General features: G+C 38.3%; 1 protein-coding gene across 2 annotated transcripts in view; it reads right to left on the reverse strand.

Annotated features, from left to right (window-relative positions):
- The window catches only part of tho2 (THO complex subunit 2-like protein), a 547,726-nt gene that overhangs the window by 398,977 nt on the left and 124,139 nt on the right, over positions 1–24,610 (reverse strand). For both annotated transcript variants that reach the window (XM_067143459.2, XM_067143457.2), the window contains exon 12: positions 1,168–1,354. In XM_067143459.2, the coding sequence (XP_066999560.2) occupies positions 1,168–1,354 (187 nt within the window). The remainder of the gene's footprint in view (positions 1–1,167; positions 1,355–24,610) is intronic.

Genomic DNA, 24,610 nt, shown 5'->3' on the forward strand with positions numbered 1-24,610 from the left:
TAAGTTATTCACATGTACCGAAGGCCAGGTACTGGTGCAACGGAATTCACAGAACATAGAGGATACGACGGAACATGGAACATTCCAGCACATGGGGGCACACTGCCGGTATCGACAGTCAGCTAGTAGGTGTAGGGCAGTGCATAGTGGCTCTTCTGACGGGACAGCGAGTCATTGTCTCGGTCTCGCTTGAGAATGTTTCGGAACAACTAACGCTCCGTGTTCCGGAACTATGGAACATAACTATGCACCGGCACAGTGTGCAGAAACAGGGGCATAGTGCGACACACCATACTCCAATTCCCACCTTTCTGACACATATTTATAAATGTTTTTTCAATTTCTAGAAACTGTACACTCAGTCCACAAAGAGCTCTACGATCACCACTACAAGTTAAAAGCACATTTTTCTTCTTTCTCCAATCGCGAATACGCGACTCGTCAATATCGTAATTCCTACCAGCGGCACAATTTCCAATAATTTCGGCTTCCCAAATTACTTTCAGTTTCTCACCCGCGGTAAAAGTTTGCAAACGCTTTGTGGAATTAATGTGATACTCCGAGAACGTGCATGAGACTGACGCCAAGCGCGGAAGTAGCGTATACTGAGAGTGGAGAGAGTACAGCTGCCAAGCGGCACGGCCGGTTATGCCCAAAATTTCAAATAAGACCCGCATCCTACAATGGAAGAGATATTTTTGAAAAAACAGTGCGGGCGGTATTCAAGATTGTACGGTAAATAGCTGGAAAAGGAACTGTGCTAAATGATTCTAATCTTGTTTATAATTATGTAATTTTGATTATACCTCATGGTTTAAGTGATTATTTGCAAATATGACACGTTTTAATTTTAAAAAACTCAGTATCAGTATCACCCAAAGGACAGACAAGTACTGATAACAAAATAAAATAAATAATTGGAATTACCCCCACTCTATGGGATAAAACCAAGCACTGATTTTGTTAATCAGTTTCAAAAATATCACTGACTGCTGAACTTTGTTATGTCAAATAAGAGCCAAGAGTCATATATATTACATATTGTAAGAATAACTTCAATAACTTAGGAAATACCTGAAAAAAACCTTAAAAAATGATTGATAACTAGTTTTAAAGTACCCATCAAAGTAAAATTTAAATATATATATCTACAGATGGTGAACTTACGTAGTCGAACAAGAATCCAGGTGAGCAATGAGTGAGTTTCCCAATCAATCTTCCAACGGGTTTGATGTTCTCCTTGCTGACTCGCTTCATGATAGATTTTATCTTCTTCTGTGCTTCCCCTCTCTTTCTCAACAACTTAGCATGATTCTGATATGTCTCATTCTTCCAACGACTGTAGAGACAGTATCTAAAGAAAAAATTCACAAACATCACAAGAGACAATGCTTGTACCACATACAGCAACGATAAAAGAATGGACACTAATATATGATGCATACAACGTAAACTGATATAAGGACAGAAAAATTCTTCCATATCTCTCGCGTACTGCCTGGATTGACCAGTTACCTCTCTTTATAATACAATTTTATGTTCCTATGAATAAAACAAGTACAGTAGAAGTCCGCTATAGCGAGTACGGTATATAACGAGAACCCCGTTATAGCGATAGTTTTTGTCCATCACTTCAAAATTCCTATATTAAACTGTGTATTATCCTTCGGTTACAGCGAGAGCCCTATCACTGACGCATCCGTTATTACGAGCGATTAAGCGCGCACAAATTAGTCCATTACCGATATTTATGCATCCAGTCATTATACTGCATGTGATCGATCATCTTCGGTATCGTTTTCTCGCTATGTCCATTAGCGAGCTCTCTCGACAACATTCAAAGGCAATGTCGGAGTCGATTAGTAATACCCGTCGACTGCTGTTCCGTACAGAAAAATGAAAATGAAACAAAGATGTTTTCGTAATAAATGCGTAAATAATGTGTCCGATAACAGTTGTTAACAAGTTAAAGATAAAGGCTGAATAAACAATCGCTTATTTTTAATGCTAAATACTGCAATTAAGAAAGAATGGGGTACACCAAGATATGGCAGAGTGCGTCATTGATTACAGAGGTTAGTTTATATTTTCTTGTGTTCGTTAAATTACGGAAAGGCTATTATCATGTAAATTTATAGCGGGAAGGTTATAATTTCTCTACTGGCGCTTGAAGTATGTTTCCATCATACGTACAGCACAGTTAAGTTAGGATAGGTGACGCTGTTTGAATAAGAAAACTGAAACGTTTGCCACAAAATGCGATCGTTCATCTTCGGTACGGTATAGTTTTATTACATGTAATAAATATCATTTTTGGTCCGTATTGATGATATTTGATTGAAATAATAACATTAAGTTATTTATTAGACCACCTAATCAAAATACGATTTTGTATTGATTAGGTGGTCTAATAAATAACTTATTTATTAGATCACCTAATCAAAATACGATTTTGTATTGATTAGGTGGTCTAATAAATAACTTAATGTTATTATTTCAACGGTATAGTTTTCTCGCTATGTGCATTTGCAAGCTCTCTCGTCAACATTCGAAGGCGATGTTGGAGTCGATTAGTAATATCCGTCAACTGCTGTTCTCTAAAGAAAATTTGAAATGAAAGAGGATAACACGTTTTCGTAATAAATGCACAAATAATGTGGCCGATAACAGTTGTTAACTCGTTAAAAATAAAGGCTGAAGTAAACGATCTTTTAAATTTAATGTTATGTACTGAAATTAAGTGAGAATGTCATACACCTGAAGATATGGCAGAGTACATCACTGATTCCAGAGGATAGTTTATATTTTCTCGCGTCTAGTTAAATTTCGGAAAGACTATTCTCATATAATTTTTTTTTAGCGAGGAGGTTATCATTTTCATGACACATATACGGTTAGATTATTTCACGCCATTTGAAGAAGAAGAAAACTGAAATGTTTGCCGCAGAAGCCTCTAGAGTGATACCGTATTTCTCCGAATCCAAGACGACGTTTGTTTCTTAGAATCTCATGTGAAAAATGAAGGGTCGTTTTGCATTCGCAGCCTGACAGTAATGAACACCACTGGCAAATACCGCAGCAGCCACGCTGTTTCTTTTCACCCCCGTGTGCACACAAAACTCGATGACAATAAACAACCGCCTCTTTATCATACATCGCTTGTCGCAGCGACCGGTTGTACAGTGCCTATGTATAACGTCACTGGATCTCGGTAAATATTATCCTCTACAAAAACGTTTCTCAGATCTGCAGAATGGAATTAAAACATGCCAGCCTTCGAATTCTTGAAAGGCCATGGCTACGCAGTAGCAGAGTTATAACGCATCTACTGTACCTGACGCTTAGTAAAAGTAAGTTTTATAGACAGCTGGAATATTTCCGTGATGGATCACCGTAAAGATACATGGAACAGGTATTGCCGGGAAATTTCCAAAGGGGTTCCCGTCGATGTTATGATGCCAATTTTAAGTTAATGGCTATTAAACACTCGGGAATGTATAATAATTGTGCAGCCGCAAGAAAATTCGGCATTGGCCTAACTAAAGTCAAAGCGTTATCGTGAAGACGAAGGTAGCTTAAAAATGCGTACTGTACAGAACATGCATTCAGTGGCACACAAGGATGCCTTAAAGAAGTCAAAGATGAAATTGTGAGGTATGTGCACAAAAAATGCAAGGGTGGAATTGCCACTCTGCGGCGCAATAAACTCGTTCATAGACCTTCAAAGTCCGCGATTAGGCCTATACATCGCTAGCCGCTGAAGGTGGCCGAACGCGGCAAGTGAGACTTTCATATAGCAGCAGCCAGTTATATCTGACGCTGATTGAAAGTAACAGTTGTATAGTAAGCAAGAATATTTTCCCAATGGATTGTCATATTGTAGAGACGCGTGGAATAGGAATTGCCGGCAAACTGTCAACGGGTCCTCTTCGATAATATGATGCCAATTTTAAGTTAATGGTTATTAAACCCGCTGAAATAAAGAATAATTGCACAGCCGCAAAAAAATAGGCATAACTAAAGCAATGTTCGGCGTCTACAAACAGTCTGAAAATGCGTACTGTATAAGATGGAAATTCATATCATTTTACAAAGCACTTTTTAAGCCTGATTTAAAATTTTTGAAGGAAAAAGTGGGGGTTGTCTTGGATTTGAAGAAATACGGTACTATATTTTTTTCAGAATGAAATTAAACATACACTTTCACGTAGTATCGAATTTCGAAAAATAAACACGTAAGTCATAGTGTGGATACTATCCGCGAAAATGCAAGTTTTGAGCAAACTGATTGCCGTTTCATACAGATTTTAATGTGCATGGAGGTTTTCCAGAATTTTACAAAAAATCGGATATAACGACAATCCGCTATAGCGAGTAAATTTTTCGCTATTGTGAATTCTCGCTATAACGGACTTCTACTGTATTTAGTGACTACATATTTGCAGGAACTTTCAATTTCCATATAAACCTGCCTGTCTATAGCAGAGTAATTTTAAAGCACAAGAGTCCACACTACAGGAGAGCTTCTACAGGCTAAAAATTTACTTCAAAAGGCTGTCAGGTGGCAGGGAAGCCTTTCTAGGTTCTAACAAAACAATCTTGGGCGGGAAAGGAAAATGAGTGATGAGGACCATGTCAATCTATTTGAACACGACAGCGTATGAAGGTGTGGAGTGTCCTTGTCCTTCTGTCCTTTACAAGTTGGTCTAGAAAAATGATAACCTTAATGAGGCTGTAGAATATAAGAATCCATTATATTATCAAATTCTAGTATATCTGAAAATGCTTGAGAAGGATCAAGAAAAAAGAATTGGAATTTCTCCACCTACAGATAGCCCTACAACTTATTCCTCCTCAGTTGAAGCTATAGGTGACAGCAAAGAAGTTCTTGACACACCTATATCCCCCGCTCCTCCACCTCCTCAGGTGCAAGAGCAAGGAAGAACGCATCATCAATATTACACCCGGCGCAAAACTGTGAAAGAATGACAGGAGTTACTGTTCCAAAGGAAAGCAGGCTTGATAAGATTTGACAACTAGGAATTAGTTATATTTTCATCTACATTAATAATAAGAGCCGCACTGTGATATCAGGATTTCTTCATTTCGATAATTACGGTACTTATAAATTGTATAATTTTTAATTTATAAATTGATCTTTTTTCATGAATTAATAAGAAAAGAATATTTATTAGGACAATTTCTCTATGGAATATTGTACAAGTGTTTCCTTGACGACTGCTTTCTATTGTAGAAATAATTCATGTATTTTCTCTTGAGTTATTTGTTTGTTTTAATCTTGTCAATCTTATGTTAATTTTAAGGACACTTCCTCTAAAGCATTACTTTGTCAATTTTATATATTTTTCATCTAAACAGTGTTATGTGGCTGAAGATGTTGATAATATACGAAACATGTACCACTTTTGACCATTAAAAATTGCCTTAAGCAATCATTGTATCGACTAGGTGGAAAATAAATAAATACTTAATTGTGAATCTATTGAAGTGCGATACGGACCATGAAGCTGATTTTATGTAATATAAATCGCAAAACGCTGGTTTCAAAACTTGCGATGCAAGCTTGACTGAATATGACAGTTTCTCGCAGCTTGTAAAAAGCTACAAGGAAGGTGAAAAAGTAAACTCATGTCCTCACCCCGAGGTGTTGCAGGTCTTTTCAGGCACACCCCCAATGGGAGGTGAGCTGCATGTACCATTTCAACCACATACCAGTCCTCCCGCCAGTTTCAAATTTCTGACAGTACAGGGAATTGAATCCAGGCCCCCGAGGATGGCAGTTAATAAAACTAGCCCTTAAGTTACGGAGGAGGTCAAAAGAGAGATAATGCAACTCTATTCAAGGATTCAACTTTCAGCCAGACCTAAAAGTATTGAAAGTATTGTTTACTGCCATTTGTTGAGTTTTTTTCCTTTCTAGTAACGCTGGATCTCTAACCATTTTACATATTAAATTCTGCTCGTGGCCAATCTGTTATGGGAACTAATATATAAAATTCTGCCCTCTAAGAGTTAAAATAGTATGCATTATTAATCTCAACTAACATTTCGAGTTATAGATTCAGAACTCAATACCATGTTTTGAATTATCGATTCAGAACTTGATCTCACAGTATTTCGAGAAACTGATTCAAGAAATCGATCTGACAAGATGGATGTAAATTTAACACCTAACGTATATAACCTTGTTCAACATACTATTTGCTACATAAAACTTAATTTTTGGCACTGATGAATGAAAAATGTTATAAGAATAATTTAGTTCCTGAATATGCATAATTAACATTATTGTACTGATTCTTACTGAAGTTGCAATATAATAAGGATGCTTACAAAAGTATTCAGTATAACCTAACCCAGGAAGAGTACACGATATTCCTTATTATTAGGGCTCGGATGTTTAGGAAAAGTCAATTTATTTCTTTGTCTCTCTTTTATTGCCTGATTGGATTTTGGTGCAAATCAGGTGATTATTGTCACAATTAACGATTAATTAAATGCATATCTTGGTATATTTCTCATAAGGTCATATTTTGAGCTATTTTCATACAAACGTCATATTTTGGTGGGTTGGCGACTGCTGTACCTGTGCAAAATCATAGTCAACTTACCAAATGAGAACTAGTATTCACAAAACTGCTTTTCTGTATCACATATGTAGTTAATACAAGTGGAATACTCTGCCTCTTCCATCAAGATTGGGCATGAATTGTTTTCCAACAGTTTGTCAGAAAGTCTGGCAAATATTAAGTTAAACTTTGGAATTATATTGAGTGCGATTGCACGTTTAGAAGCTGAAGCTTAGAAATTCATGCAAGTATTGAAATTGTGAAAAGTGTTGAACTTTCAGTACACAATCACATGGAATAGTTGGAGTCAACATACATAAAAGTGAAACTTCAAAATGTGCTCGATCAAAATGATGGTTTACGCTGTGTATGCAAGATAAATGATGTTCTTGGAGAAGGTATCAGTACATTTCAAGATGAGTGCACTCAACAGCAGTGATTTAACATTAATTAAATATGCACCAATACCATCTTGTGACGTAGAAAGGAGCTTTCTTACAAGAATGTGTTAAGTGATAATCGGAGGTCAATCGAGCCTGATGCTTTGAAGATTAATCTTGTCATACACTTCTATTTCACCCATGGAGAAGAATGAAAAAGTTATGTGAGTTTGCATTTTATGCCCTGCCGGCCTACCGTAATCTATCGAAAGACATCTACTTAATTAGTTCCGTAATGCTCAATTTAAACTTTAACGCATTCGAGTAATATTAATATAATCTGGGCTTAAACGTTCCAAAACATTTTTAAAAAATAGATTGATTTCTAATTTTCTCGTATTTCAAACCACCAATGTAGGGTGCAAACACGTTTTGACTTTTAAAATGTTGTGTGATATGATAATCTTAAGTTATGAATTTCATGATGGTCCATATTGACAACTGATCTCTACGAAAGGGTAGAGAAGGGCGCATCTATTCAATACCATTAGCTTGTACATTGTCTTATAAAACTGGGACTAGTTTCGACCCCATATATATTGGGTCATCTTCAGCCACGCTCCAATTGGAAGACATGCATACATATAACCAATAATAATTCAAACAATCTGGTATGTCCCAATTTAAAATCTTAATTTAAAACATTGATGAAGTCCAAACAACATATCCAATCTTGAAACCAAATGACACATCAAAACTGCTGTGGTTGATGCTGAACTCCTACAGCTACCAAATTTTCCTCAGTTGATCTGGGAGTTGCCATGCCTATCTGTACAGACGAGCAACTTGATTTATAATTTACATTTTTTGTAGCTTGAAGGGGAACATTCGTAACTTGAATAGGTATTCCTTTTCATCAGATGTAGTGATCTATTGTTCAATTTGATATGAAGTGAATGCCTGAAAAAAATATATATATATTTGAAGTAAATTATTGAGAAAAGAAAGGGAGCTAGAAGATCGAGCTTAATATACAGCTGTATGAGACTCACCTCTATGTTCCTTGTAAATTATGTGTGTTTGGTACGGGCACCAACACCAGATTGACTGTTGAGAGGGAGCTGGAGGGCAGGGGCTGTACAGGATGTGTGAGGAGGGGTGGGTAGGTAGGTTTGAACTGATCGGTACACTTAACGTGTCTTTTTTCCATTTATACTTTGTGTATATAGGAATGATTCTATCAAACATTTATTTCATTAATATTATGGTTAGGGTTAAAGTACTGTTTTAAACGAATGTAACAGTTCTAAATATGTTGGAGCATGGCACCCTTCTTTCCCACTTTTAATTAGCTTAGATGTTGGTCAACTGATGTAAAATTATGTTTTTAAATCTGTCACGGCAGAGAAACAATTGTATCTTGAAGCATTGACATATTCTACGTATCTTATTGAAAAATTACATCCTGTTTGGCCTACATATGAACTGTACTTTCACAGCTATTGCACTGCAGTTTGTAGACACCTGTTGAGAAAAATTAATTTGATTGATAGTACGTGTATTAAAGAAATTGGAAAAATTGTTATTATGTGTTTTAAAAGCTATTTGTTGGTTACGTTTCTTGAAAATATTAATAATTTGGTATATTCATGAGGTATATTTTTGGGCTTATGCTGTGTAATTAATTATAAACACACACTCAACGCGTTTGGCCTACATATGTACTTTCACAGCTATTGCACTGCAGTTGACACGGCATAAGCCCAAAAATATACCTCATGAACAGTTACACGGACCGTGAAAGTCTAAATAATAATTTGGTATATGTTCATATTATCGAATGTGAAGGAGGAATATGCTTTTTTGTCTACTGATTCTCTGCTTAAAGTAGAAATTTGACATCGTTTAGCTGTGTTGATGGTTTTATTGATAAATTGTGCATTATACCCATTTGTTTTAGCTATTGATTGTATAACATTTAGTTCATTATGCAGGGGTTTATTGGATAAGGGGATGGTGAATGCTCTATTTACCATTCTATAGTATGCTGCTTTTTTATGGGATTGAGGATGGAGAGAATCATTTTGGATTGTACTAACTGTTTGAGTTGGTTTTCTAAAGATATGATAAAACAGTCTGTTGGGATGTTTAGTAATACTTAAATCTAAATAATTTAGATTCTGTTGGGATTCAGATTCGAATGAAAAATTGATAAGCGGATCTAGGGCGTTTCTCAATCAGGTGTCTACGAACTGCAGTGCAATAGCTGTGAAAGTACATATATAGGCCAAACAGGATGTAATTTTTCAATAAGATACATGGAAAATGTCAATGCTTCAAGATACAATAGTTTCTCTGACATGGCACAACACATGACAGATTTAAAACAATTTTATATCAATTGACCAAGATCTAAGCATTCTAAACGTAATTAAGAAGGGCACCATGCTCAACATACTGGAGAACTGTTACATTCATTTAGAACAGTAGTTTAACCCTAACCATAATATTAATGAAATAAATAAAAAAAACTAATATTCTGTTTGATACAATCATTCCTATATACACAAAGGGTGTATTTGCATGTGATATTGTTATACATCCGGGTGTCTCCTGGGCAACGGACTAGGACTCTTCCTAGACGGCTGATTCTCTCACACCAGAAGCAGAACTAATCAATCTTAAAATGTATTTTAAGAAACGGCTCTTTTCAGAGCCATCCATGACATTAATATCCATAAATATTGAAGGCCTGTCAGCTGCCAAAGAGGAACTCTTGAAAAAACTATGCCAAGATCAGAAATGTGACGTCTTGTGCATTCTGGAAACGCATAGGGATGAACATCAGAAACGTCCAAAGATTTCAGGAATGATTTTAGTTGCAGAAAGGCCTCATGCGAAATATGGTAGTGCTGTATTTGTAAAGCCAGACATCCAGATCATCAGTACTCATCATACTGAAGATAACGACATCGAAATAATCACCGTGGAGCTAAGCAACATGACCATTACATCTGTGTACAAGCCTCCAAATGAAAAGTTCTCTTTCTCACCACCTGCAAATTTTGGTAATCAAACAAAGTCAATAGTAATCGGTGACTTTAACAGCCGTAGTCACATCTGGGGATATGCTCAAGAAGATGAGAATGGAGAGATAGTCATTGCATGGGCTGAAACTCAGGAGCTTTCCCTTATTCATGACAGTAAGCTTCCCTCCTCCTTCAACAGTGGAAGATGGCACCGAGGGTATAACCCAGATCTTCTCTTTGTGAGCAACTGCTTTGTTCTAAAGAAATGGGTTCACCAATCCCAAGAACACAACACCGGCCACTAATATGTCACCTCTCTTCATCCATAAGACTACACGAAGTTCGGTTCAGACGGAGATATAACTTTTGAAAGGCTGACTGGAAAAGGTTTTCCAGTATGTTGGATGAGAGGATAAAAACTGTCTCTCCTATACCCCAAGATTATGACAAATTCATTGATATTGTGAAGTTCTGCTCACGGGCATCAATTTCCAGAGGCTGCAGGACACGCTACCTTCAAGGTATAACTCGTGAAACAACTGCTCTGCTGCATGATTACTACAGGCTCCACGAAGAAGACCCATTTAGTGAGCAAACGATTCAAGCAGCACAAAGTGTTCTTTCCTCTATCTCCCAGGCAAAGAAGGAGACATGGATGAAGTTGGTGTCTGAAGTCGATATGGGTAGGAGCAGTCAAGAAGCTTGGAGACTTAAAACGCTTGAGCAATGATCCTACGCAAGGTAACGCACATGCCAATGTGAGTGCAGATCAAATAGCACACCAACTTTTGCTTAATGAAAAACCAAAGCTTTCCATGAAAGTAGGGAAGAATCCTATAGTCAGACAACCAGACGAGAGCAATGAGTTATCTAAGCATTTCACACTAACTGAACTGGAATTAGCTCTCAGTAAGTGTAAGATTGGGAAGTCAGCAGGACTCTATGACCTTCGAATGGAACAAATTAAGAACTTTGGTCTTACTGCGAAGTGCTGGTTGCTAGAACTCATGAATAACTGCGTTCAGTCTTCCATGATACCTAAAATATGGAGGAAGGCTAGGGTCATAGCCATTCTAAAACCAGGCAAAGATAAAAATGGCCCTAGGAGCTACAGGCCAATCTCCTTATTATGCCATCTTTTTAAGATTCTGGAGAGACTAATCCTCAATAGGCTGACTGATAAAATCGAGCCACTTCTGATTCCACAGCAAGCTGGATTCAGGAGAGGGAAAAGCTGCACATCGCAGGTGTTGAAATTAAGTCAACACATAGAAGATGGCTTTGAAAGCCGGAAAATCACAGGAGCTGCATTTATAGATCTCTCGGCAGCATATGATACTGTTAATCACCGAATTCTCCTTGGAAAGGTATACAGCATGACAAAGGACTTCCATCTGACTTGTGCCATTAGAAACCTACTTCAAAATCGAAGTTTCTTCGTTGAGTTCCAGGGAAAAAGAAGCAGGTGGAGGATACAGAAGAATGGACTACCTCAAGGAAGCGTGTTGGCACCAATGCTTTTCAATATTTACACAAATGATCAGCCTCTTCCTGCCGGGAAGAATAGTTTCATCTATGCTGATGATTGTGTCATCACTTCTCAGGGGGATAACTTCGAGGCGATTGAACAAACATTGTCCACAGTTCTAGACACTCTTTCTGGCTATTACAAGAAGAATCAACTAACACCAAACCCAAATAAGACGCAAACATGTGTTTTCCATCTAAACAACAGAGAAGCTTCCTGAACCCTGAAGGTCACTTGGCAAGGCATAGCATTACAACACAATCCTACCCCGAAGTACCTCGGAGTCACTCTGGATCGTGCCTCAACCTACAGAAAACATTGTTTGAACATCAAGCAGAAAGTGGCTGCTAGAAACAATATTGTGCGGAAGCTAACTGGAACATCTTGGGGAGCACAACCAGACACAGTGAGGACATCTGCCCTTTCGCTCTGCTATTCCGCAGCTGAATACGCATGCCCGGTGTGGTACAAATCTTGCCATACCAAAGCAGTTGATGTAGCACTCAACGAAACCTGCCGCATTATTACTGGATGTTTGAGACCTACACCTTTGGAAAAAGTGTATTGCCTTGCAGGGATAGCACCTCCCGATATTCGCCGTGAAGTGGCTGCCAAGAAAGAAAAGAGAAAGGTGTTGACATCGGAAGCCCACCCTTTGTTCGGATATGAGCCACCACGCCAGCGGCTCAAGTCTAGGAAAAGCTTCTTGAGAGTAACCAAAACACTTGCAGGAACAGCGCAGCAAGCAAGAATTCAAGAATGGCACGTCAGGAGTCAACATACGAGGATCAGTCAATGGATGACCCCAAAAGAGGAACTCCCTCCTGGCCATGTCACAGATTGGGTGAATTGGAGAGCACTGAACAGACTGCGCTCTGATGTTACGCGGTGCAGGGTAAACCAGAAGAAATGGGGTTTCGAAGTGGACAGTACCTTGTGTGTATGTGGAGAAGAGCAGACCACAGCCCATTAGCTGCAATGCAGTTCATGCCCATTCAGCTGCACGACAGAAGACCTGGTTAAAGTGAAGCCAAATGCACTTCATGTTGCAAGGTTTTGGGCTCACATAGTTTAATGTGGCTCTTCGCCATTGGAGTATTTATATTATGTTTTATGTTTTTCCTTATCTTTAATTTTAAACTTATGTATGCTTCTGACACGATATAAATAAATAAACGAAAAAAAAGACACGTTAAGTCCACTAATCAGTTCAAACACACCTACCCACCCCTCCTCACACATCCCTCCTCCAACCCCTGCCATCATAACCTATACTTCAGCTCCCTCTCAACAATCAATCTGGTGTTGGTGTCCGTACCAAACGCATATAATTTACGAGAAACATAGAAGTGAGTCTCATACAGCTGCATATTAATCTTGATCTTCTAGCTCACCTTCTTTTCTCAATAATTTACTTCAAATATTTTCTTATCAGACATTCACTTCAAACCAAATTGAACAACAGATCACTACATCAGACGAAAAGGTATACCTATTCAAGTTACGAATGTTTCCCTTCAAGCCGCATGCAAGTCATTACCCATATTATTACTGAACAAACATAAATTATAAATCAAGTTGCTCATCTATACAGATAAGGATGCCAACTCCCAGATCAACTCAGGAACATTTGGTTGCTGTAGGAGTGACAACATAAGTTCGGCATCAACCACAGCAGTTTTTATGTGTCATTTGGTTTCAAGTTTGAATGTGTTGTTCGGACTTCATCAATGTTTTAAATTAAGACTGTAAATTGTGACATATCAGATTGTTTGATTTATTATTGGTTATATGTGTGCGCATATGTCTTCCAACTGGGGCATGGCTGAAATGACCCAATATATATGGGGTCAAAACTAGTCCCAGTCTTATAAGACAATATACAAGCTAATGGTATTGAGACAATATACAAGCTAATGGTGTTGAACAGGTGGAGCCTTCTCTACCCTTTGATTGGTATCTGATAAACTTAGTAAACTTAGTACTTTACAGGTATGTATTCACAAATGTTTCATAAGTGAATCAAGGACAATAGACTGTGAATAACTGCTAGACATGTATATTCAGAAAATTAATATGAAAGTAAGAAAAAAAAATTTAGTTAAATATGTATCAAAGGAATTGCAGTTTCGATTTACAGCTTATTTTAAAATGGCCCTATTTAGATTAATCATTTACAAGTCACATTTTGTCATTTTTATGTCATATTTAACCACTTTTGAGGTTATACTTGCTTGCTTATTTGAGCTATTTTTAGGTCTTAAACATCTGAGCCCTACTTATTATGATATGCAATTTCTAGGCAAATTTAATCAATGTTCTGTTAAACAAAAGATTACTATTATGAAAATAATTACAATATCCCCATAAGTTTGTTAAACCGGCATTTCACTGTACCATACTAGTTTGAGATGAATTCCCGGGCCACTTGATGCTGTTGAAGGCAAGTTAGTTAAACCTTATCCACTTTCAGAAAGCATGACTGCTGATGAAATGGCGGTGCATAAAAGTGCCTTAGAAGCATTTCATAAAGCGGATAGTGATGCTTTTAATTATTTCAACTACAAATATCTCCAAGGAAACATTGTATAAAATAGTGCATTTTGAGATGTGTAGGTGGAATTACATAAATTATTTAACAGTGTTTCTGAACATTAGATTTACAACCAATGTTTAAATTTCTTTAGTTTCAAAAAGAATCCCAAAGACGACATTGTGACACATTTTGAAACTGAACATTTTGTGGACAAATTAAAACACAAAATAACAAAGGATGTTGAAAATAATCCAGAATTTATTGTTTATTTGCAAAATCTTAGGTACACTGCCTGAAACTTTTACTCATTTAAATCTAACAAGAAGTTTATGGCTAAAAATGACAGAACGGCTGATGAATTTGACTAATCAACTGCACGCATAAAAAAGCTCTGAGGTCCAAGGAGGATGAATCTACTAAAGAGGAAACCCTCGTCATGGATATGTCGAAGCAGCCATCGAAGCACGTAAATTCAACCAAGCCAAATACGAAGAAGAAAATAATATGCAACTATAGCACGAGGTCTAATCATACTATTGAAGTGAGTAGAAAAAAGGCAGCTGTCAGGAAACCTCCAAAACCAAGTAACATGGAAAAGGATACAAACATGACGTTTGCTGCTGATGAACCGTGGTGAATTCTGAATGCAGTGATGCATAGACAATGGTGCAATAAGTCATATTACTAATGATAGAAATTCTTTTTTTTCCTTCTTTTTCTTTTCAGTATGTTACCTCTACTACAGTGGTAACACCAAAACAAGGCACAAACACAGTTAAAAGGGGAAGGTAAGAGTAAACTACACAATGTAAGAAATCACTACACACTCGGAAAAACAGTAGCTGGCATTACGCAGATCTCCAACAAAACATGTACGTAAATATCAGTAGGGCCAACTAGTGAACAACAAACCGGGAAGATGAAAAAGGCTGGGAACCTACCAAAGGCATGGACATGGCTTAGATAGCGGATTCCGAAATAAATCGCCGTGATCCTTATATTTGAAAAATATTATTTACAAAATAATTTTACAAATACATTCCAAATACAATTCCAAGTTACGAGCTATAAGTTCAGTGATATACATAGCTTATTACGTGGCAGTGTAAATTCAAATTTCAAATCAACTATACATCTAGTTACCAATGCCGTAGTACAATGCAATTTACAGTGATGTGAAAAAGGTTATCCAAAATCTAGCATACCTAAAGTGATACAGAACTACCAGAGGCAAACCCCAAGGGTAATAATCTTAAACTACAATCTACATATCTTAGTGAAACAAGAAATGGGAATGCCTTGGAAACGAACAGGTAAGCCCAGCTGAAAAACTAAGGCGTCATAAGTAACGAATTTGGTGAATCTAGGCGAGGTTAGGGCAGACTCCTGTATGAAAAGCAAATCGGAACATTACGGAAATTTTAGCAGGAACGGAATTCAAGAGTGCTTACCCGAGGAGTGTGCCATCCTGGAAACCGGGAGACGTCAACCAGATAGGCTGCTCGCAGACAGATAGACCAAGAACGACAGAATTCAGGATACAGAATTAATTCGAACACTGCCTCGCTCACTATATATAGGAAATTCCGGCCTTGGAGGCAGCCAATCAGCGTGCACGAGTTCCCTATCGCCACCTAGACTCACCAATCACAACCTTACTTTCGATCGCGAACTTTGACTAACATTCTAGAATATGCCTGATCGCGAATGTCGTATTTCCAGAACAGTCAGAAAAATTTTCTAGAATACATTACCCACAAAACAACACACCCTGTTCCATAATTCATATAACTTTCTGGATCCTTCCAGGAAATATAGAACAGAATTCTACTATTTACAAATGCACAAGTCACCAATCTTACACAGTACAGGTTAGGTCATAATAAATAAAACATCATATTGTACTTCACAACCACACTTTTCACTTGCACTACATAGTTCACTTGTGACAGAAAAGGATACAAACATGACGTTTGCTGCTGATGAACCGTGGTGAATTCTGAATGCAGTGATACATAGACAATGGTGCAATAAGTCATATTACTAATGATAGAAATTCTTCTTTTTTTTCTTTTTCTTTTCAGTAATTTTTAAAAGAACAACACCACAGCCAACAGTGGCAAGATTGATGCAAATGGAACAGGTGCTGCAGACAATGAAGGAAAAGCTGGAGGAAAATAGGACAAAATTATTCCAACAAATGTATGGTAGGTACCTAAAATTCAGAAAAATTTATTTTCTCTTCTAGCAGCACTCAGAAAATAGTGCATTTATATCAACTGCACAAATTTGCAACTTCAAAATTGATCAAAACGTTACATTGGTAGGAGTTCATGATGTTTTGGAGGACTTCGTAAGTTGGCTAACCCTTTCAGACCGTGTACGCACAATTGTGAGGGTTCGTATTTTATTTATATCTGAGCTTATTTGACGTTTTCTTGGTGCTAGACCGGATTGCAGTGCTTGTGCGGGACACGTAGCATGTACTTCAGCTGTTTTTATTTAGTACTTGACCACCAGGGGGAAGGAAGAGTAGTTTAAAAATACAGTTCATTAGCAATATGGCAGGAAGCAGTAATGCCTAAAGTAAGTATTTATTTATTGCATTCATATTAATCTAGAAGCTTTACTGAATATCAGAATATAATCTATGAAGTGTGTAGATTGTGTAGCAAAAGTAACTTGTGAACTTTCAACATCGTACGTAATACCATGAGGTTTTGAATGTTGATACGCACATATGTGCGTGCTAGGTTTCCTTACAGCCAATGCATGCAGAAGTGCTGGGTGCTGTCACAAAAAGGACAGAGAAAGAAAAACTCGTAATCTACATGAGAAATGTAATGTATAAGATTTTAACTGTTTAAAATCGTTCCACACTGTAAAATAGAACATTTGATCATGTACATGTGCATATTCACATGTACTGATATGAATTTTTTTATTTTTTTATTTTTTGCAAGTAGTAATGAAGTCCTGACACGCACAATTGTGTGGGTTCTGTTTTTCAGCCGATAGTTCTTATTTTATAAAATAAACTGTAAAAACATGTATTTGAGAGCATTTTAGTAAGCTTTTGAAGTTTTGCCACCTCCAGATTTCATTCAGGTCTGACAACAGGCTGCTGCTGCCAAAAGGGCAGTAATGTCAAAACTCCTCCTCAATGTAGAAAATGTAACGTTTACTTGTGTTTGAACGAAGATTTAATTGTTTTAAATTATTCCCCACTGGAAAATAGAACATTTGATCATGTACATATGTATATTCACATGCATTGAGGTAATTTTTCTTTTTTGTAAGTAGTGAAGTAAGTCCTGACATGCACAATTGTGCGGGTGCTTTTTTTCAGATGTTCATTTTTATTTTGTAGAATAAACTAAAAATATATGTATTTAAGAGCATTTTAGTCAGTTTTTGACGTACAAACAAAAATTCACACCGCCAGTTTTCTTTCAGGTCTGAAAGGGCTAAGAGAGGATTTCATGATTGTTCATGGCCAAGAGACATATGAAACCTAGTTATCTCAAGAAAGTTAATGTCGCAGATAAAGATAATCACTTGCAGCTATATCATGAAAGATTTGAACATCGGAACAAGTGCCATGTGAAGTCGGTACAGTACAACCTTGTTCATTCGAATTCACTGGGACGCAAAAAATCGGACTTCGAATTACATGATTTTGAATCAACCACCAACTCGTAATACAGAAATGCCAACACTTGTCGAGTAACAAAATATTCAAAGACCTGTTACTGCATGCAATTAAGCTTGATTCACAGTTTATACCTTTCAAATCTCATGAAAAAAATTCAATTATGTATCCAACAACGTACACTTGGATAACTCACTGACAGACATAGCCTCATCCAACGAAAGAAAAAAAGAAAAAAAGGAAAAAAGAAGGGGCATGATCCAAAGATGAGGAAAAATCTATGCTGGCTCCCCTGTGCAAGACCTTTATTCATTGGATTACTGTACTGTATGCATTTTAGATGTCCTGTACTTGCACGGAAAGTACCCGATGCCCTTAAAACATCGTAGCTTATCAACTTTCCTCAAGTCTCTCGCTTCCGCCTACATTACGACACAGTACAGAGACTATATCCTAGTACGATTTCCCACCATGCCACTTCTCAAGTAATTCAGAAATGCCAACCCTTGCTGAGTCACAGAGTATTCTCAGACATATTAATGCTTGCGATCACCTTGATTCACAATTTGAACCTTTCAAATGCCATGGAAAAAAAATATTTCTGAAATGTATCCAACAATGCACATTTACATTTTCAAATAATGCACTTGTATAAATCACTGGCAAACATAAACTCAAGCAATAAAAGGAAAAAACACATAATTCAAAGTCGAGGATCAATTATGCTGGCTCCCGTGTGCAAATGATTTATTTCTTTGGATTACTACACTGGTTGCATTTTTTAGATGCCTTGTACTTTCACGGAAAGTGCCCGACACCCTTAAAACATTGTAGCTTATGGAACTTTCCTACAACCCAAGTCTTCAAAAGGAAATCTCGTCTGTACACGAGCAAGATGTCTCTAATAATGAAGGTTTGAATTTAGAAATGCTTTACCATTGGTCTAAAGTAAGTGGTACACTCGTTCGACACTAGCTGGGTCCCTGTGTGCTAGCCTTCTGAGTGGGAGGTGACAACAGCATCTTTGCTCTAAATAAGATGTTTCTGGTCCATCGTATGTGCATTGCAAAGGAAACAGCAAGGTTATCAGAAGAATCAGAGAAAATGTGGTAGAAAGAAAAAAAATGAAAAAACCAAATTAAGTGCAACGAAAGACTGACAGGATAGAAGAATAAATATGAGCTGAAGGTGGTGGTGGTGCTGGTGGGTGGTAATTATTGTTTTAAGAGGAAGTACAACTAGGCAACCAACCTCTATATAACACTAATCAGAGGGGGAAAATGGAAGGAATCAGACACTTCGAAAAATTAAGGTATCAGACAAAGACGAAGGCCATGAAGGCTGTGAAAATGAAAGACTCCCTAGGCCTTGGGTACTCTAATACCGTCAGGGTCGGAAAAGAAGAAGAGTTGACCAAGGGAGGTTGGATAGAATAGATGAAAATGAGGAGTCTGGCAAAAGTAAGCGGAAGTAATGCCGGGACTCAACTAAAGGCCCCATGGTCGCCAACCCACTCTCCCAAGTTGAGAGCCACTGGGGCCCGCTTTTAGCTGCCTCTTACGACATGCAATGGATGCCACAGGTGATGCAAAGGTGATTGCACACAGAGCCATCTAGTGTCGAACGAGTGTACCACTTACTTTAGACCAATGGTAAAGCATTTCTAAATTCAAACCTTCATTAATAGAGACGTCTTGCTCGTGAACAGACAACATTTCCTTTTGAAGACGCAGGTTATAGGAAGATAGCTGAAGATAGCAAGAAAAGTATGTAGCAGGAAAAAAAAAGGGGGGGGGGGGAAATTGTGAGTCAGGCAGGGAACAGAGGGGGGAGGGGGGAGAGAAGGACGTACTACATCAAGGTTGAAGGCACATGAGTGAAACGAAGTAAGAACACAGTAACAGGTGTATACCGGTTATGAAAGTAAGACCCATAGCACATACCGTAGAGTGAACCACCTTCTTCTTTAATCTTTTCCTACTTTTACAGAAAAATCAGCTGGCACACTGCATGGTTCTGGTAACTTGGAATTGAGTGAAATTTCGCGGATGCTTACAAGTCGCATTCAACATGAAAACACTTTTACCATACTTAAGTGCATACTGAACAAGACCACCATATTATGACCCACACCCTATTTTCAGCAGCAATATTTTTTATGAATTTTGGCTCCTAATGCAAAATTACGAAGGTTGGAACTTAAATAGCGGCAACTATTTATTTACAACAGATACAAAAGAGTTAACATGGTAGCAATATTTATTGCCCTTCAATGTAGTCACCAGTGTTGTGTACAACCCGTTGCCAGCGATGTGGAAGTTGTAGTATACCTTTAGCAGAGCCTGTTCTGTTGATGGTGCGAATGTAGCGGTCTACTGCCTGTCGAATCTCTGCAACAGTTCTGAGCTCACGAATCGTCTGGTTTCGATAACTGTCCAGTAACGCTGCAAGAGCATGCACTTCTTCTTCACTTGTAGGGCGACCTGCCCGATGAATGTCCACCACAGTTTGCCGACCATCGTTGAAGGTTTTTACCCAACGTGCCACTGTTCTGTAAGGCAATGCAGATTCCCTGCAAGCCTCTTGAAGACCTTGATGACACTGTCGTGCTGTACGACCTCTGGCACATTCAATCTTGAGCCAACTCCGTTGTTCCTGTTTGGAAAACAGTGACAGCGTTACGTTAGACCGCTAGCTCACACGTGAGTGTGTTTCTCTCGCTTGTGCGCACGCAGGTGATCTGGGAAGCGCGAGTCCATTTGCTCTGAGGTAAGGTAGGTCTGTAACCAACGTGTGCTATCAGCGACAATATTAGATTCCGTTGCATAGCGTCTCCACACCAGTGTTGTCACTATTTAAGTTCCAATCCTAGTATTTATTTTTAAGTAAAATCGTGAAATAACTGAGGAAATTACATGGAATTACTCTTCGATCCAAGAAGTATTATGAAAGGTCATTTTAAAAATTATGAAGTTTCTCATCTCATAGAACAAATTCCCATCATATGAGAACTGTCAACATCAGAATATCATAAACCATACACAGTGTTTAGAAATCAATTTGTAGTTCATGTAGAGCTGGTAATGATGTGATTCAGAAATCAGAATATGGGCATTTTGTGGAAGCTGGAGAGGCAGGTTTATGGATCCCAGACAGTAATGACCAGGCGAGTTGGCCGTACGATTAGGGCCACCCAGCTGTGAGCTTGCATGCAGGAGAAAGTGGATTCAAACCACATTCACAATTAAGTATTTATTTATTTTCCACCTAGTCGATACAAAAATTGCCTTAAGCAATCATTGTATCGACTAGGTGGAAAATAAATAAATACTTAATTGTGAATCTATTGAAGTGCGATACGGACCATGAAGCTGATTTTATGTAATCAAACCACATTGTCGGCAGCCCTAAAGATTATTTTCTGTGGTTTCCCATTTTCACATCAGGCTTAATTAAGGCCACGGCCGCTTCCTTCCCACTCCTAAACCTTTCCTATCCCATCGTCACCATAAGACCTATCTGTGACAGTGTGACATAAAACCAATTGTAAAAAAAAAAAAAAAATTAATGACAGTAATGTTCATAGTGAGAGGTCACTTTCAACATGTTTTCATATAACATCTGATAGGAATCTGACAGGAGAACAGCTCTGACTTTTCAGTAATATGAAACTCATGATATGTCTGTTTTTTCAGGCTGATGTGTAAATTATGTATGTAGGCTAGGCCCCACTAGTTAAAGAGGTAGGATAAAATATTTCCAGACATCCATGCTTTGATATATGTAGCAAGTGTTTTCAGGAGAACTCTCATGTTTTCATGTTTCTTATACACATGCAAAAATAAAATATGATGTTTTACTGCAAATATTCTATCAATTATCTTTTCGTTCAGCTTTTATTGCTGAAAAGTTTAAAAATTTAGCTAAATTATTTATCAAATAAAAATTTTAAAAATATACTGAAAAATCTTTTTTTTTTCCTTTCTTTTTTTTTTTTTTTTTTTTTCCTAGGGGCTTTACGTCGCACCGACACAGACAGGTCTTATGGCGACGATGGGATGGGAAAGGCCTAGGAGTTGGAAGGAAGCGGCCGTGGCCTTAATTAAGTTACAGCCCCAGCATTTGCCTGGTGTGAAAATGGGAAACCACGGAAAACCATCTTCAGGGCTGCCGATAGTGGGATTCGAACCTACTATCTCCCGGATGCAAGCTCACAGCCGCGCGCCTCTACGCGCACGGCCAACTCGTCCGGTAATAACCTTTTTAAAATGATGAAATTGGGCAAATGTGTCCAGCACAAACAGGTGCCCCTAATCATACTTAATTTTATGTTCTTAACCAAATATACAACTAATTCCTTAAAATGTGGCAACAGTTATAGGACAATACACTAACAAACAGAATTAAAGAAGAAAAATTGTCCTGGTTCATTGAGATTACTAACGTAAAAGGACTAACAGCACATAGACTTCGACAAAGAAAACCAAGTACAGTAATACCTTGTTAATTCAAAGTCGTTGGGACGCAAAAATCGGACTTCGAATTACGTGATTTTGAATTAACCGCCAACACGTACTTCGGAAATACATTCTAAGACCCGTTACTGCATGCAATTAACCTTGATTCACAGTTTAGAGCTCTCAAATGTCACGGAAAAAACTATTTCCAAAATGTATCCAACAAGGTGCATTTACAGTATTCCAATAATGCACTTGGATAACTCAATGGCAAACATAACCTCACACAATGAAATCAAAAGAAAGAAAACATGATTCAAAGACGAGGAGAAATCTATACTGGCTCCCCTGTGCAAGTGCTTTATTCATTGGATTACTGTACTGTATGCATTTTTGATGCCCTGTGCTTGCACGGAATGTACCCGACGCCCTTGAAACAACGCAGCTTACCAAACTTTCTATGACAAGGGGAGAAAGTCTCTCGCTTCCGTCCACATTACAACAACACTACAGTGACTATTCTGTACTTGTACGATTTCCCGCCATGGCACTTCTAAAAAGGCGGGTACAGACATGCGTGCCTAACTGTGTAACGTAACTACATCGCGCGAAGGTTAAACGAGGCAATGTTACGCACCGCGGTTGCGAAGTAAACTTTTCTATCCCGCGCCGCAGGTCGTAACGCGTAACCTACCAGTGTTCCGCCAGTTGAGACAGTGCAGCTATTAAAGATGGACATAGCTGCAGCAGCCTATATTTATTTGCATTTGCATTATGCGATGGTGGCAAACTCAGCTATATTCACATAGAACTACACATGGTGGTTCAAATTTGCTGGCTGACATGATGTTCAGACAGTTAGTGGGCATTATATAAATTTTACTAGAATGTCACCTACAGACTTTGAATACCTCATCAATTTGATACGGCCTAAAGTTGCTAAGAAGAATACCACATTCAGAGAGGCTATCTCGGTGCAAGAGAGACCAGCAGTGACAGTACGATTTCTAGCAACCGGTGATTCATACACTAGTCCGCAGTATCTTTTCAAACTATCCCATCAGTCTATTAGTGTTATCGTACCGGAGTCCGACTCGTTGGCTGAATGGTCAGAGGGTCCCGGGTTCGATTCTCGGCCGGGTCGGGGATTTTAACCTTCATTGGTTAATTCCAATGGCCTGGGGGCTGGGTATCTGTGCTGTCCCCAACATCCCTGCAACTCACACACCACACATAACACTATCCTCCACCACAATAACATGCAATTATCTACAACTGGCAGATGCCGCCCACCCTCATCAGAGGGTCTGCCTTACAAGGGCTGCACTTGGCTAGAAATAGCCACACGAAATTATTATACTATTATTATTATTATTATTATTATTATTATTATTATTATTATTATTATTATTATTATTATTATTATTATTATTTACAGATTCCTAGAACAGAACAAGGATGGCAGGATGTGGCACAAAACTATGAACGCATGTGGAACTTGCCTCATTGTTTAGGAGCCCTAGACAGCAAACATGTAGTCCTACAAGCACCTATTAAGAGTGGTAGCGCGTTCTTTAACTATAAATCTACGTTCAGCATTGTTCTTTTCGCACTGGCAGACGCCGAAAAAAATTTTTATTTGTGAATGTTGGTTGCCAAGGCAGAATTTCGGACGGTGGTGTTTTCAAGCATTGTCAGTAGAACAGTAAACTACAACAGAACAGCTTGTGTTTACCAAAAGCGGAGCCCTTAACAGGAAGACAGATTCCAGTTCCATACTTTTTTATCAGGGACGATGCGTTTGCTCTTAGTGAGAACTTAATGAAACCGTATCCAGGGATTCATCCGAAGTATTCATTAGAACGGCGTTTCAATTATCGACCCTGCCAAGCACGCAGAGTGGTGGAAAATGTGTTCGGTATTGTGTCGGCTGTCTTTCGAGTATTTCGAAAGCCAATGCTGCTACAGCCTGACAGGGCTGAATTGATTGTGATGGCAGTGACTCATCTACACAATTTCTTGCTAGTTGCTTTACGTCGCACTGACACAGATAGGTCCTATGGCAACGATGGGACAGGAAAGGGCTAGGAGTGGGAAGGAAGCGGCCGTGGCCTTAATTAAGGTACAGCCCTAGCATTTGCCTGGTGTGAAAATGGGAAACCACGGAAAACCATTTTCCGGGCTGCCGACAGGGGGTTTCGAACCTACTCTCTCCCGAATACTGGATACTGGCTGCACTTAAGGGACTGCAGCTATCGAGCTCCGTAAAACGTAGATTTACACGTTCAAGTGTGCAGTGAAGAAACAACCATTAAATATACACAGGGATCCATATTAGTCTCTACCATTCTTGATCACTGATAACTACTGACCCCAAAAAATGAACATGAACTTACATAGTGTTATCAAGAACATTACCGTGCGTAATTAGAAAGTCT

This window comes from Anabrus simplex, chromosome 3, assembly GCF_040414725.1.
Source record: "Anabrus simplex isolate iqAnaSimp1 chromosome 3, ASM4041472v1, whole genome shotgun sequence".
Taxonomy (NCBI): Eukaryota; Metazoa; Arthropoda; class Insecta; order Orthoptera; family Tettigoniidae; genus Anabrus; species Anabrus simplex.